Source organism: Cyprinus carpio, chromosome A14, assembly GCF_018340385.1.
Source record: "Cyprinus carpio isolate SPL01 chromosome A14, ASM1834038v1, whole genome shotgun sequence".
Classification (NCBI taxonomy): Eukaryota; Metazoa; Chordata; class Actinopteri; order Cypriniformes; family Cyprinidae; genus Cyprinus; species Cyprinus carpio.
In genome coordinates, this window is record NC_056585.1 from 25,771,915 (window position 1) to 25,788,344 (window position 16,430).

Below are 16,430 nucleotides of genomic sequence, written 5' to 3' on the forward strand. Positions count from 1 at the left end.
TTTAGATTATTACTGTACATAGATTAAGAGTGCACAATTTAACTTTGTCTAACATAGTTTTACTGTAAATTGAGAAAATAATGTTTCAATATGGCAACGCTGTACCACAGTGGAATTGCAGTTATGTATTTCCCCATAGGGATTTTTTATAGCTAGTTTGCAGTTATTTATTTATGTTTTTAATGTAGTATAGTTGTATTTTTTGTATTAATTAACAAAAAATAATAATAATTATTTTCAGAAAATTATTACAGCAATATTTTATGGAAAGGTCAATAGGAAGAGAGCAGAGTTAGCTCTTCCATGTGATGAGAGTGAGGTCTTCAATCTTCACTGAAGGTAAAATGATAGGGATCTACATATTTTTGGTTTGCATGAGTTCCGAGTATATAAATCTATAAATTTCTAAAAGAAATGTGCATTTGAATAAAAAAGGACTATATATATATATATATATATATATATATATATATATATATATATATATATATATATATATATATATATATATATATATATATATATATATATACTGTATGTTAGTTTTTTTTTTTTTATTTATATATATATATATATATATATTTTTTTTTTTTAAAATTATATAAATTTTTGTTAACTTCAACCAAAAGTTACAAGATGCTTTATATTTTACATTGTCAAAGCTTCATCCAAACTTATTATTTCTTAAAACCATATAATAAAATTTAAATTTACATAGGCCAGGCTTACAGTACTCAGTTTCATATGTAACAGCAACTCAGTCTCTGTCCACCGAGGGGTCCTTGGTCCATAGACTGAAGGCCCCTGCTATGTAAACAAACACTTCTAGTGAAACAAGCTCAATGTTATGCATACTTTTTGCTACAACATGTCATGACAGATGTTTGGAGGTAACTTTATCTCTTGAGTATTGCGGTTTGTTATCACCACTTGCAGTGCATTGGTCAAGCATTCATGTTTACATACTTTTGTGCAGTATGTTTCTGACCTTAGTCTCCTTTCCCTTTCATTTGGTCCTCATTTCAACAGCTTTCTCTACTTCTGTATGATACATTATTAGCTCCTTCTTGTTATACTTACACTTAACTCTTTCTGATTTCATAACCCTCATGTGCAATACTGTATGCTTCTATACAGTTACAACCTTTAACCCCCGCACCCTCTCCACGTCTGCCATAGTCATGCTTCACAGCATGCATTTTTCATCTTTGGCTTGCACATATAATATAATACAATATAATATAATATAATATAATATAATATGTTTCTTCACCAACGGCATCAGATTTGAATTGCAATTGTCTAAAAAGGTTTACATTTGTATTGTACAGCGGCTCTACTATGGGCTCAGGTATGAACGTACCACAGGAAAGTTTGTTTGAAACAAAATTTTGTTTTAGGGCTAATTAAAAAGAGGATTCAGGGAACGAAAACAGACTAGACTGTGTGATAACAGAGCATAATGTATACACAAACTTCATTACAAAGAGTTAAGTAAGGGCTTTGCTTTCAAGAAGATTAGGCATTTACCTGAATTTAGATTTCAGCTTGACTGTCTGTGATTTGACTGTTTTAACATGATGTTGTGGGCCTTTTTTCACCACTTGTTATCTATATGACATGCTTTCCATTTATCTTAAATGTTGTAGCAATAGTCATTGAAGAGCTGTTGTATGAACTGTGTTCCTGAAGCTTTAGCATGTTTGTCATTGGTGAGTCTGCTGTGCTTCTGTCAATAGCAGCTCTTTCGTAACGTCACTGAATATATGGTTTATTGACAAGAGTGTGTTCTTATAGTTCCTGTAGCTCAGCTATAGTTCCTGTAGCAGGCAAGACGTTAGCAATGCCACGGTCATGGGTTTAATAACAAGTATCAATGTCTGTATTAAACATGTTTAAATACTAACTGTGCACCTCTAATTTAATGAAGCTGCTAGGAACTTTTTTTTCAAAAAAAAGTCATTTCAAGGCAATTTCAAAGCCATGTTGACTGAGATGCAGCATCTCTGACTTTATGAATGGCACTATTGAAAACACTACTGCAAAACTGCAAACGTGTACAGCTGAGTCATCATATCTGCCGAAGGATAAAGCTCCATTTAAAACCGGCATACAGATTCACAGTTAAAAACACAACTCTAATGTTATTCATTACTGAAATCCTACATTTCTGTTATATAGATACACTGATGGATGCAGTTTTGGGAATGAATGATGTTAATGAAAACAGTATTTAAATTATTGTCACTGGAATGCTGAGGAATGGAAATATTACACAAAAATACTCTATCAAAGCCCTCCCTGTGTTCTTTCATACACACACTGTACTCTTTGTTTCTTCGCAGGGGAGTGTGGCTGCATTTCGTCAAGCCTGTGTAGAATTTGAAGGTCATATGGATTAAGACCAGTGTCCTCGGTAAAGAACTTGTTGTTGTTTATTTATTATTTGACCCAGGGTTTTATTTAACCATTTCTAATTTAACACATTTTTACATACTCAACAAATCTGTTTAGGAAAATGTAAAAACTTCCAAATTTGAGCAATCATGGTGAATCTCATTTGGTTCATATTTCACACCAAAATAAAAAATTAAGTAATGAAAATAATCTTGTCAATAATTATTTACTGTTATATAAATACAAGTTAAATAATAGAGATGTTTTGATAATTTGTGCATTGTCAGGCTCATTTCAGTGTTGGTTGATGGCATTTAATCAGATATTTATGATAAATCAAATCAGCTTTACGAGTAAAGTCAGCTAGCTGAAAGCTTTGATCTGCTGAACTGAATGTTTGCTAATGTCTAAACTTAGTGTTACCCTGACATCAAAGATTTTCTTGACATATTGTACATTACTGGGACACTGTTTATGCATTAAGTAGTTTGCAATAAAACCAAAGTACATTTTGTTCAATATAATCAGTAATACTTTATTATCCTCATCTGGTGAGTTTTTTTTTATTATTTTTTATTTTTTTGTAAAAGAAACCCAGTCATGCAGCTAAAATTACTTCTGAAGTGTTAAAAAAAAAAAAAACGATCTCAATAGAGTTAAGAGTCATTGTGAGTAATAATGTTTGCCTTATTCAGACTCGGATGACAATAAATTAAGTGTATGAATCATACTATTGCGAAGGTTTAACTTATGACTATTAATTAGGCAACGCTGACGTCACTTAGAAGCCTTCCAGTAGCGTCGATTGGTCTTGTTAATATTCATGAGCCACGTCTTCAGCACAGTATTATTCGCTGCTTGTCTTATGAATGCTTGTGGCCAATCAGGTCGTTCTACTTGAGCGCACAAGATTAATATTCATGAGTCAAGCCCTCGCCGTAGTATTTTTACAACCCGGACATAGGGACTGTGACGAAACTTGGAGGGGTTGTGCGGTCGATCTCCGAAAACTTTGTGTAGCCTTTTCAGAGAAGGCAGTGTTATAGGTTTTGAACCCAACCAAGAAAGAGCAATCACGTGACCAGTCGTAATGTGTTTTTCGCTGTCCACGTGATGTTACAAACTTTAGCGTGTCTTCATATGTCACGGAATAGATCCTGAACTTTAAGTATTTGTCTGTAGCTACATGTACTGAGGTGAAACACTAGAGTGATTCAGTGTCCTCCGGATGATTAAATGAGACGATCTCATCGCGCAGCCGGTCTGAGGTGAGTTTTCAACTCTGAATATTTGCAGCTTTCCGTCAGGTGATACATTGAGGCAGTTGTACACGTTGCAGTTTTGTTTTCAATAGTGCCATTCATGAAGTCAGAGCACTGCAAGAAACAAACCACTGTTACATTATACCGCCCTGTTCTTTCAAAGAGTTAAGAAAATTAAACGAGTTTAAGTTTGAAGTTAAGCTGGTTGAAATTTGCTGAATCTTGTTATTGTGGAATTGATAAAATTAGCCTTCATGCTGTATTAATCTATTTATGTTGATTTATGAATGTTTGGTAGGTTATATTTGGTTGAAATGTCTAACATTAACATGAGCGACACAAAAAGGCAGCGGCAGTAAACAGTATATAAAGTTTGCATCATCATCTTGTCAACAATTCACGCTATTTGTGTTTTTTTGTTAATGTTGCCGTTTTTATTTTTCCACACCACAGGATTATTTAACTAAAAGCAAGTTTCAAAATGCGATTTCTGCACTTCTGAGTCTTTTCTGTTTAGTAAACAAAACTTCGCTTTGATCATTCAATTACGTCATCGGAATTTTAAGGCATCTTTGCAGATAAGATCAAGGGTGTATAAAGTGACCATGTCAGCATCACTAATCCACACCGTTTGATTAGTAAATGTAGTTTTCTATTTATTTTATTTATGGATTCGTAATGTAAAGGTGATGCGGACAACCTTCTTCTCTCTGACTCTGAAGTCTCTTAAGTGAAATGAAATGGACTGATCTATGACTGTACATTGTATCACTTACTTTAAATTCACGAAAATCCTCAACTTGACCACAAATAACCAACCAAAAATACAACAGTGACGCAATTGCTCAACTGGACCACAAAGTACCAACCAAAAGGACACTTCAACAAATCACAAAATAAAGCATGAGGTCCCATTTTGCCAAATTTGCTACTGTTATGCTGTCACATGATGCTTTTTCCCTAATTGCATTAAGTCTGTCTTAAATCCTGTTCAAACCTAGACGAATATTCGGCGTGAAAATTCAGTGCGAGAAACTTTTTAATTTGAATGAATGGCTGTTAATGCATTTATTTCGTCTCTCTCTCTCTCTCTCTCTCTCCCTCTAAATGGAGTGCATCAGTCAGGTTCTGGAAGTAATTTTCGCCAAATCAAAATTGATTTTTAATGATAACTTATAAACCTTTAAAGACAGACCTGTGAGTTCCAAGGTTGGTAATCGATGGTATATGCTTTTACTGAAGCCTTCAGTTCGTATTATTTCAACTTATTTTTAAATAATCACAACAGCTGAATTTATGCTGAAAAACTACATTACCCATGATGCCTTATAGAAAATCCCACCAATCAGAGAGTCACAGTGAGCAAATTGCACCAAAAGAGCTTCTTTGGTTCATGACTTATAAAGCTTTTTATCAAAGATAGAAAAAAAAGAATGGAAAGAAATACTTCTGGGACCATTTTCATTAGGTTTTCTACTGTTCATTTATGCATTGAAAAATCAAATGCTAAAATCTGACTGAATTTTTGTACCTAATATTTGTGTTGGTGTGAACAGGTCTTTAAAACAGGAGGCAAAATGACTGTTGAACAGATCAATCCTAATCACTCAGATGATAATTTTGCTTTCTCTCATGGATTAGCTAGATTTTTCTTGTGCATTTTGTGATCCATTTATTGTAGTATGATCTCAACATGAATTGGATTGTGAAATAGTTGGCCTGTGTGTGAGGTTTGGACCAGGTATGTTCTGTCAGTAAGTGCTTCTTGAGTCTTGAAGACACTTTATGAGGGTGACAGGCTGGAGAAATGGAAGAAAGCCTATTTTAGGAACTAGGAACTAAAGTTCATTTCATGTTTCCTAGAGGCACGTTTATTAGTGTTACCTGCCAGTGAAGACCACTGTCCGTCTTTGTTTATGCTGCTGCTATGTTTTCTGTAATGTGTTCATATAATACAAAACGCATCTAATTTCATACCAGAGGCATATGCAGATGCATATATTGGAGTGAAATAAATGTCTCAATCTAAAGACTTCTCCTGCTCTCCTGATTCTCTGACCGAAATCTGGTCCATACTTGGCTGCCTCAACCAGTTGTAATTCAAATGTAGTAAGGTTTACTACATTAGTTTGGTCCTTCGAGCCGGATTGAGAGCAACATCAAACCAGTATGGACCCAACAGTAAGTGACACAGAGACAATGGACAGACCTCGCCGCAGGACAAATCTTCCGCTTCACCTGGATGATTATGCTACCGGCCCGCAGAGGACCATCCTCCTAAAGTTTCTACCCCCTGTCCCAGTCACTGTAGGAGCAGCTCGAGGAAAGGTCTCACAGAGGTACCAGCTCTCGCTTGCCACAAGCAGTTTCATCACCAGTCTCTACAGTATCTCAGACTGCCCCTATAACTGCGCCGTTACGCACGGTGATATCAACATCGTATGTGGTACCTCAGCCTTCCTCATTAGCCACAGTTATGTCCACTGCTGCGCACTCCATGAGTATGAGCATACTTCAGGTGCCACAGCAGCCTACTACTGCCACACTGTTGCCTACAAGTCCATATGTAATACATCAACCATTGATCCCTCCAGTGAGCACACATGCACATCATCTGCAACCTCCAGTTACAAGCCAACAGGCATCAGCTATGCCACCTAATGCTAGCTTTGCTCAGCCACCCTCATTCCTGCACCTCCCCCACACACATTCTGCATACCCTGGTACAGAGCTACTGTATGCCTCAGCTTATGGCATCCCACAACCTGAGCTACCAGTGTTTAAAAGTGGTAATGAAAGTGACTTTGCCCTGTTAAAATTGGCATTAGACAATTTAAGTAATCACATCTCAGTGAGCAGTACAAATACCACGTCCTGTTAAGCCATTTGAAGCTTCCCAGTGCTCAGCAGCTAGCTAAAGCCTACATGTATCATTCGGACAAGTATGGGCACCAAATACGAGCACTTCAGGACAAGTATGGGCAGCCAAGACAACTAGCGCAGTCCGAGCTGGGTGCCATTATGAACAGTGCACCACTTAGACTGGGCGATGCTAATGCCTTTGACTCCTTTGCCTTATTGGTACAATCATTGGTAGGCATGTTGAGGACTCTTGAAGGTCAGAATGGTTACAAGCTCATGTGTGGCTCTCATGTGGATCGTCTGCTCAGCAAGTTGCCACCTGCCTATCGTGATAGCTTTGTTGAATACTGCCTGAGCAAGGGTATTCTCCAAAACCTATACACTCCCCGATCTGGCTACTTGGTTTGAGATTAAGTCCCAGGCGAAACGCATTTCCTGGCGAGCTGCAGCCTTGTTTCAGAGCGACTCACCCAAGTCCTATGGTAGACCTACAACATCTACTTGTCCAAAGGAGCGATTTACACCTGTTCTGTTGACCAGTGAGAGAGGCACGAAAGGTTCTGATGCTGCAGCATAGAAATCTAGCTCAAAGCCAAAGCCCAGGCCATATTGTCCTCATTTTGATAGCAGGGATCATTACCTCAATGCCTGTGACCAGTTTAAGAAACTAACTACAGCTCAAATTATCACTTGGATTAAAGAGGGAAAGCACTGCCGGAGGTGTGGCCAAACTCATGCAGTGGAGGTCTGCAACCTCAAGCGTACATGTGGTGTCTGTAAAGAGTTACATCTTACAGTTCTGCATGATTCTGTTGATGACACTTCCAGGGCTGTTCTCATGGTCAGTTTGCCACCTACCAGGATTTACCTTGATCGTTCTAACCATTCACCCAAGGGCATGCTGAAAATGGTTAAAGTTCTTCTACAAAGTGGTCAGCAAACTATGGAAACTCATGCAGTTCTTGATGACGGGTCAGAGAGAACAGTAGTGCTTCAGCCAGTAGTGCAGCAGCTTAAATTATTTGGTACCCCTGAATTGCTCCCCTTGCATACAATTCACCAGTGTCACACTGAACTCGCAGGATCATCTGTATCTTTTGAGGTGTCTTCAGTATCCAAGCCTAAGAGGAAGTTTGCTATACACAATGCATTCACTGCTACCGGTCTGTGTCTAGCAGAACACAACTACCCAATGGCTGCTCTCCAGAAGGCTTATCGACACCTGCAGGACCTGCCACTGCCTCCTATGGACAGATTGAAACTACTGCTTCTTATTGGGTCTGACGTGCCACATCTCCTGGCACCTGCTCAGCCCATGTGCAATGGCCCAGTAGGGGGACCCATGCATACACAACTCGGATGGTCTCTCCAAGGCCCAATGAGTCCCATGCAGCCCTCAAGGGGAAATCAGCAGTGCCTCCACATTATGACAGTTCCAACCCGTGATGACCTGATCCATCATGTGGAAAGACTCTGGCAAGTTGACACCTTTCCATACAATACTAAGATGGTTACCAGTTCCAAACAGGACAAAGAGGCTTACACCTTTCTTCAAAATGCCACTATCAAAGTGACGGTGGACCGTGTACAACGATATGCCACCCCATTGCTGAGAAGAACCCCTCTAAGCTTACTGCATGCAGATAAAACAGAGGTTCTCCCCAGTTTACGCCGCATTGAGCACAGACTGACACGGGATCCAGAGAAGGCTAAAGTATACTGCAGTGAGATCCGTAAGTTGGAGTCACCTGGTTATGTGGCTAAGATAAGTGCAGAGAAAGCGGACCAAAGTACAGAGTCTTCGTTCATTCCGCACCACATGGTGCAACACAATGGTAAAGACAGAATTGTCTTCAACTGCTTCTTCAACATCAAGGACAGTCTTTGAATGATCAGCTGCTGCCAGGGCCAACTTTGGGACCATCCTTACTAGGTGTCCTCCTGAGATTCCGCCAGCACACTGTCAAAGGTATGTTCCACCAAGCCCGCTTGCTGCCTGGGGACAAATCTGTACTGTGTTTCCTTTGGAGATACATGTGCAGGGAAGCAGAACCTGAGATATAGGAGTGGCAGGTGCTTACGTTTCGCACTACATGCAGCCCCTGTTGTGCCATTCATGCCCTCCAACAACATGTCCAAGGGCACAAATATGATATGGCTGACTTAGTTGATATTGTGGAACATTCATTCTATGTCGACAACTGCCTTTACAGTGTACCAACGACAAGTGAGGCTAAAGCGATAGTGGGTGGGCTGCGCCAGCTCCTTTCTGAAGGGGGCTTCGAGATTAGACAGTGGGCATGCAATGTGCCATTGGTAACCCAACACCTACCTCCAGAGGCCAGGTCCACAAATAGTGAACACTGGTTAACACAAAGCAGTACGGACCTTCAGGAACTCACTCTTGGTCTGCAGTGGGATTGCATCAATGACACTCTGGGGTACATCTTGCGTTCTGTGGAGACTGTTGAGCCTACCATGAGGAATATATATATATAAAACTTTGGTGAGTCAGTATGACCCTTTGGGGTTCATTATCCCGTTCACGACCAGGGCTAAAGTTATTATCCAAGACCTCTGGAAGCACAACCGTGGTTGGGATGACCCCATAGAGCTGTTACGTATAAGAGAAAGTTGGCTTACCAGGGTAGGAGAACTCCCAACTCTTACCAAGCTGCAGTTCCCTCGAGCATACACCCCAGCCTCTGCTGAAAACCCATCGGCCATCCAAGAGCTTCATGTCTTTAGTGATGCATCGGAAAGGGCCTACGGTTCAGTGGCATACTGTACCTACGCACCACAGATGATCAAGGACAAGTTATTCTTACCTTTGTCTTGGCCAGGTCTAGAGTAGCACCTTGTAAATGCCTGTCTATACCTCGTTTGGAGCTGTGTGCTGTCCACAATGTCACTTTCTGGTCTGACTCTACCACTGTGTTGTACTGGTTGACATCTGAATCATACCGCTACAAAGTGTTTGTAGGGACACGAGTGGCAGAGATGTAGACTTTAACAGAAATGTCTGAATGGAGGTATGTGGATTTGAGTCACAACCCAGTCAACCACATCACACAAGGTCTTAGACTGAACGAGCTAACAGGCCCTCATCAGTGGAGCTCAGGTCCAGCCTTCCTGATTCAGTCACCTGACCAATGGCCATCAATGCCCAAAACTGAAGGAGAGCCTGACTGCAATGAATTAAAGAAATCGCCCTTTATTGGAACTGTTTCAGTACTTAGCAGTTCTCTTCCAGATCCAAGCCAATTCCACACAAGGCAAGAGCTCATCGAGGCCACTGTTACATCCCTGCATGGAGCAGCTACCACCGACACTGACTCTCCTATGGAGGCTTCTGAATATATTGAAACAGAAAAGCTACTTCTGGCACAGGCTCAAATGGACTCCTTTCCTGTTGAGGTTAGACATTTAAAGGCCGGACATCCTGTTCCACAAAACAGTCGCTTAGGCTAACTTCCCCCTGAATATGATAATGCCACTGGTCTCATTAGAGTGGGCGGATGGCTACTGCGTGCTAGTGACCTCGAACTAGAGGCCATACACCCAATTGTATTAGACCCTAGCCATCAAATCACTTAGCTGTTAATTAAGGAGACAGATCAACGACTCCTTCAACCTGGCTCAGAAAGGGTTTTAGCAGAATAGCAGAACTGCACCGCCAGTATTGGGTACTTTGAGGCCGAGAAACAGTTTGTGAACACCAGCACATCTGTCGAGACTGTCATTACTGGCGGGCCAAGCCTCAAACCCCATGTCTGGCAGATCTACCCCCTGCAGGTTAAATCTGTATAAGCCACCTTTCTATTCTACTGGCATAGACTGCTTTGGCCCATTCACAGTCAAAATCGGGCGCCGTCAAGAGAAAAGGTGGGGGATTATTTACAAATATTCATATAACACAAACACATCTAATTTCATACCAGAGGCATATGCAGATGCATATATTGGAGTAAAATAAATGTCTCAATCTAAAGACTTCTGCTGCTCTCCTGATTCTCTGACTGGAATCTGGTCCATACTTGGCCGCCTCAACCAGTTGTAATTCAAATGTAGTAAGGTTTACTACAAGAAAGAATAGAAGGAAAATTGTTCATTCTGAGGCATGAATCATAAGTCTTTAGGCATGCTCTCCATTATTCAGAATCACTTTGTTGACCTTTAATAGTACCTGTCTTCATCCTTTTTAAGTCAAGTACAAAACCCCATTAGCTGTGCTGACAAGACAAGTTTCCACTGACTGGATTCTCACTGAGTTTATGAAGTGATGAGGTGATTGTCATTGCAGGTCCCACAGGTTACATTCAGTTGGAATGTGTGTCAAGGTGTGTGTGACCAGTGCCAGCATCTCTTGTCCTTTTTTTAACCAGTTAGTCGAGCCACATTATCAGGTAAGAAACTAAAACTGACTCCGAGATGTTTGCCTGGAAAACTCTGTGGGATGAGATGTAATTTGAACAGCTGGGGAAGGTTGATTATAGTGCTGGAGGGAGGCAACAGCATTTTCCATGCAGAATCACGGAAGAAAAGAGAAACAAGAACTACAAATGACTTCAGCCACAGCCTTTGATTAAATCAACTGAAATAAAAGAAGACATTAAATCTCTCAAGATCTCAGCAGAAAATGTTTAATCCTCTCCACAAACAGCATCACCAACTTCACACATTACTAAACAGTTAGATTTTTTTTACACTACCATTCAGGTGTGGGTCAGTGATTTAGTCTCCCATACTCACTTATGTTTATTAGATCATTTTGCAGTAATTGCAAACAGCCCACTCCTGCTCAGTAGTTAATGCATTCAGTTTATGTACTATGTTGTCATTTATGTACTTCTAAGTAGTTGATAATTCACCTAAAGTACAAATTTTACTGCTTTTTTTAATCATTAATACTTTATGATCCTCATGTCTTACTTATAAGTATTTCTTTTTCTGTAACATGAACCAAATCATGCAGCAGATCTCTAAATTCCATAGTTGGCAAAGTAGCAGGACTGTGCCAGATGCTTCTTACATTTGTTCCTACAGTCATAATGAATGATAATATTTGTCATCTGTTTTCTCTGAGGGAGAAGTTGGATTTTATTAATTAATTGAGGTCTTAGTAAATTCTGTAATAGTGGTTGTATAATAAAGTCTGCTGATAGTGACATTGATAGATTGATTTCTTCTAATCTCTTTCTCGGAGATAAAGCTAATCGCTTTTCTTGTTTATTGAACTACCATTGTATAAAATCAGTGTCACATTTCAATCGTGCTGATTTTTGGGGAAGCATCTTGGTGTTGCATAATTATCATATATTATAAATATATTTTTTATTTTTGGTCTACTGCAGTATGCATCTATAACTTTCTGCTACTTACTTTGTGTGTCTGTCTTAAATAGTCTTAAATAATCATCTTTAAGATTACCAAAAACCAAGAAACACCCTTTTCTCTTTCTTTTTCTGTGTAAACCAAACTCCTTTATTCTAAGCCCAGTTAATCAATGTGCTTTTCTGTCCTGTTTCAGTGAGATTTTCTGGACATTATGCCAATTGAAGAAGTCTGTGACAGTGTTTCAGCAGAAGATGATGCTAAGAAGGGGCCAGATGTTCCTTTCCTTTTAGAGGAGCGTGTAAAAGAGAAAGTGCCCTGGAAGGAAGTGTTGAAAAAGAAGGTGGGAAAAAAGTGTTCCTGCAGTTCTGCTCGAGTCAAAGCCCTGCTCATAGATTCTATCCCAATCATAAAATGGCTGCCAAGATATCAATTCAAAGACTGGATCATTGGGGATGCCATGTCTGGCCTTATCGTGGGCATCCTCTTGGTTCCTCAGTCCATCGCCTATTCTTTGCTGGCAGAACAAGACCCTATTTATGGGCTCTATACATCTTTCTTTGCCAGCATTATCTACACACTACTCGGCACCTCCAGGCACATCTCTGTTGGTATATTTGGGGTATTGTGTCTTTTGGTGGGACAGGTTGTGGACAGGGAACTTACTCTGGCAGGATATCCATCAGACACCAATCAGACTACCTTGGGAAATGTGGACAACAGCACTGGTCCAATTTGTGACCGAAGCTGCTATGCAATCATGGTGGCAGCAACACTAACTTTCACAGCAGGGGTCTACCAGGTTGGTCCGTTTATCAAGTTTCGTAATTTTCTATCAGAATTTTTGAAATATCTAAATGTATTAATTGCTCTGCTTGGGTTGCAGGTGTTGATGGGTCTCCTACAGGTTGGCTTTGTCTCCGTCTACCTCTCGGACTCTCTGTTGAGTGGTTTCGCAACTGGTGCCTCTCTTACCATCCTCACATCCCAGATAAAGTACTTACTGGGGCTTCACCTTCCTCGTGTCCAAGGGTGGGGTTCTCTCATAAAAACCTGGATCAGTCTTTTCAAGAATCTGGGTCATACCAACCTCTGTGACCTCATAACCAGTGTGCTCTGCTTGCTTGTGCTTGTACCCACCAAAGAGCTTAACGACCGCTTCAAAGCCAAGCTCAAGGCCCCTATCCCCTTTGAACTCTTTGTGGTTATTGCTGCTACTCTAGCTTCCCACTTTGGCCAGTTTGAGGAAACTTATGGCTCAAATGTAGCTGGCAACATTCCCACAGGCTTCATGCCACCTCAGCTTCCGAACTGGTCTCTCATACCCAATATCGCCGTTGATGCATTCTCAATCGCCATTGTTGGTTTCGCTATTACTGTTTCTCTGTCTGAGATGTTTGCCAAGAAGCATGGTTATATGGTGGACCCTAACCAGGAGATGTATGCTATTGGGTTCTGTAATATCATTCCATCCTTCTTCCGTTGTTTCACGACCAGCGCCGCCTTGACCAAGACTCTTGTGAAGGAGTCGACTGGTTGCCAGACTCAGATCTCGGGGTTGGTGACCGCTCTTGCGCTGCTGCTCGTCCTGCTTGTTATAGCACCTGCCTTCTACTCATTGCAGAAGTATGTATGACTTTTGTCCCATTTTCATGTTGAAATTGTGTCAGTTTCCTCTAGACTTCTCCTAATTGTGTCCTCTTAATCTCTACAGATGTGTTCTGGCCGTCATCATAGTCGTCAACCTCCGCGGGGCACTGCGAAAGTTTGGGGACATTCCCCAAATGTGGCGTGTCAACCGTTTGGACGCTATCATCTGGCTGATTACCATGGCTACATCAGCACTAGTGAACACTGAGCTAGGTCTACTAGTTGGAGTCCTGGTCTCTGCATTCTGTGTGCTAGGCCGAACCCAGTCCGCCCAAGTCCATCAGCTGGGCCAAGCAGGGGACCGCGAGCTCTTTGAGGACCTTGCGTCCTACAAAGGTCTCCAGAGCCAGGCAGAGGTGGCTGTTTTCCGATACGAGGCTCCCATCTACTATGCAAACCAAGCTCTTTTTAAGAAGTCACTGTATCGCAATGTGGGCCTGGATCCACTTAAAGAGAAGGCCAGGCGCAGGAAACTAGACAAGCAGAGGAATCAGAAACAAGAAGGAGAAGACCAGAAACAAGAGATGGATGTGTCCACCAATGTGTATCTGCTACAGCACAACAGTTTGCACAAATTGGTCATTGACTGCAGTCCAGTGCTGTTTCTGGACACTGCTGGAGTCAATGCTTTGAAAGAGGTATGCAAGGACTACAAGGAGCTGGGAGTCAATGTGCTTTTGGCGCGATGCAACACCTCTGTCATTGATTCTTTGCGAAGGGGAGGCTATTATGACCCAAAGAAAGGGATCAAAGACATACAGTTTCACACTCTTAGTGATGCCGTCTCTTATGCCAAAAGCTTGAAGTCGCAAAATGGTGATTGTGACACTGTTGTGTAATATCTTGTAATGCATTGATCCAAAATTTTCTTTGCATTTAATATTTGTCTGTTTCGGCAGTTCAGATTTATATGAGCATTTACTTTTCATGTCGTTCCAAATCTGTATCACTTTTTTAAATACAAAAGAAGATATCTAGAATGTTTCTTTCTATGAACCTTGTCAATGCTATGAAAGTCAATGGAGCCCAAAATGTGTTGTTTTGGACCCCACTGACTTTCACTGCATTAAAAAAACTAAACCATTACTAAAAATATAAAGTCATACAGGTTTGGAACCACATGAGGGAGAGTAAATGATGACAGTTTTCATTTTTGAGAGAACTATTCTCTTCAAAATTTCTTAAAATGCATAGACAATCAATGTGTATATCTGTTACAACATAATTGCTATTGAAAAAGAAAATGTGTTGTGTTCTGCAGGACCTTTAAATATAAGTTCAAACTTTCAAGACATTGTGTATCCCATGACCTTTGCCCAGTCAGGATGATAATCAGAATTTTCTTCTGGTCTTAAAATGATGTATTTTGATAGCATTTAAGTGTCTAATAATAACATGTTTGGCTTAATTTAAAAAGCTTAAACTCAAGGGCTCAATCTTTCTACATGAATCTAAATGATTTATGCTAGACAAGCTCCAGTATGTTTACTCTTTATCTCCTTCCACTGTAGTTTTTGCTCATTCAGTCAGAATTATATGATGTATAATCTCATTTGTGACATTTACCCATCTTTATGGGTACTTGTGCATGTTTAAATGACCATAAAGCTTGGATACACTGAGCGCTTGTTGTCAGGGTGAATGCAAGTTGAACTCTTTCACCCAGTCATCATATGTTTACCTCAATCGCAGAAGCACCAGAGTGTGTGCCGATGTGCCTTTTCACTGTGACTGTGCAGCAGAGGTGGGAGACTAGAGTCACGTGACTTGACTCGAGTCCAGACTTAAGTTGCAAATTTTAGGACTTGAGACATGCGTGACAAATATTCATAAAAGACTTGACTTGAGACTTGACTCGAACTTTAGTTAATTGACTCGAAATAACTTGACTTTTCATTCTTTAAATATCTGTTTGTTTTTGAATGCACCGCAACTTAGAGAGAGAGCTAACATAAAAGCTTGGACACAGTGTTGCCTACTTATTGACTTTGTCACTAATTTTTCAGACCCCTTTAGCTATTTTCCCCTCAAAAAAAAAAAAAAAAGAACCTAGTGAAAAATCTAGCAACTTCTTGGAACAAACCTTATTTAGTTTCTCAGACTCGCCGGTATTGCCGCACGAGTGCAAATTTTTGTTTTCCCAGCATGCACACACCTCTCTCTGCGTCTACTCTGTTCAGCAAGCGGCTGTTAAAAATATATATTCTGTCGCTTCGAACTCTTTTACATGCAAATATAGCCAAATTCACAGCACAGCCATTGTCTTTATCTTGTGTGCATTTGATTAGACGACGAAAGCATGGTTAGCTTACCGTCTGCTAAACCCTGAACTTTCGTTTGATTAACCCCTAAACTTTGCTTACTCGAGGTATGAGGTTTCCAAAAACCCGTCCGGGAGTAAGTTCATTCAACTTAGAGTATGTTTCTGGTTAAGACTCAAGACATTCTCAACAGAGAGATGAATCAACGAGTCACTATGGAAACGGGCACTAAAAAAAAGTGAGCAATGCTGTTTCTTTCTTCTTTTGTTCAATGGTCGTTTACATGCTTAGTGCATATTGCCACCTAATTGATGGCTGTGCAATCATAATTTTTTTTCTGTTTAATCTTGAATCCTTGAGAATATGAATTACATTGTTTGTTTGATGCAAAATAAATATTAAGACATATCAAATATATAAGACATTATAGAAAATGCAGATTCATGTGTGAGATAATATAAAATGTAATAAATATATATAATAATAAATTAAACATTACCTTGTCATAGTGTTTTATAATTTATACAGATAACTGTTATATATGCCAATAAAATAAATGATAAACATATTAGAATAATGTATTACCTTATTTATTACTTACAGTATATTAGTGCTTCATCATTAACATATCAGATAGATAGATAGATAGATAGATAGATAGATA

The 16,430-nt window shown here is 40.0% G+C and overlaps 1 protein-coding gene across 2 annotated transcripts; it reads left to right on the forward strand.

Annotated features, from left to right (window-relative positions):
* Positions 1-3,325: 3,325 nt before the first annotated feature.
* LOC109089960 (sulfate transporter-like) lies at positions 3,326-15,986 on the forward strand. Of its 2 annotated transcripts, XM_042770373.1 has the most exons (5): positions 3,326-3,665; positions 10,825-10,927; positions 12,052-12,657; positions 12,742-13,481; positions 13,570-15,986. In XM_042770373.1, exons 3-5 carry the CDS (start codon positions 12,070-12,072, stop codon positions 14,342-14,344), a joined length of 2,103 nt encoding a protein of 700 aa, XP_042626307.1. In that variant the 5' UTR covers positions 3,326-3,665; positions 10,825-10,927; positions 12,052-12,069; the 3' UTR covers positions 14,345-15,986. The 2 variants fall into 2 exon arrangements, with proteins under 2 accessions (XP_042626307.1, XP_042626305.1); XM_042770371.1 differs by lacking the exon at positions 10,825-10,927 and having other exon boundaries at positions 3,333-3,665.
* The last annotated feature ends 444 nt before the right edge of the window (positions 15,987-16,430 follow it).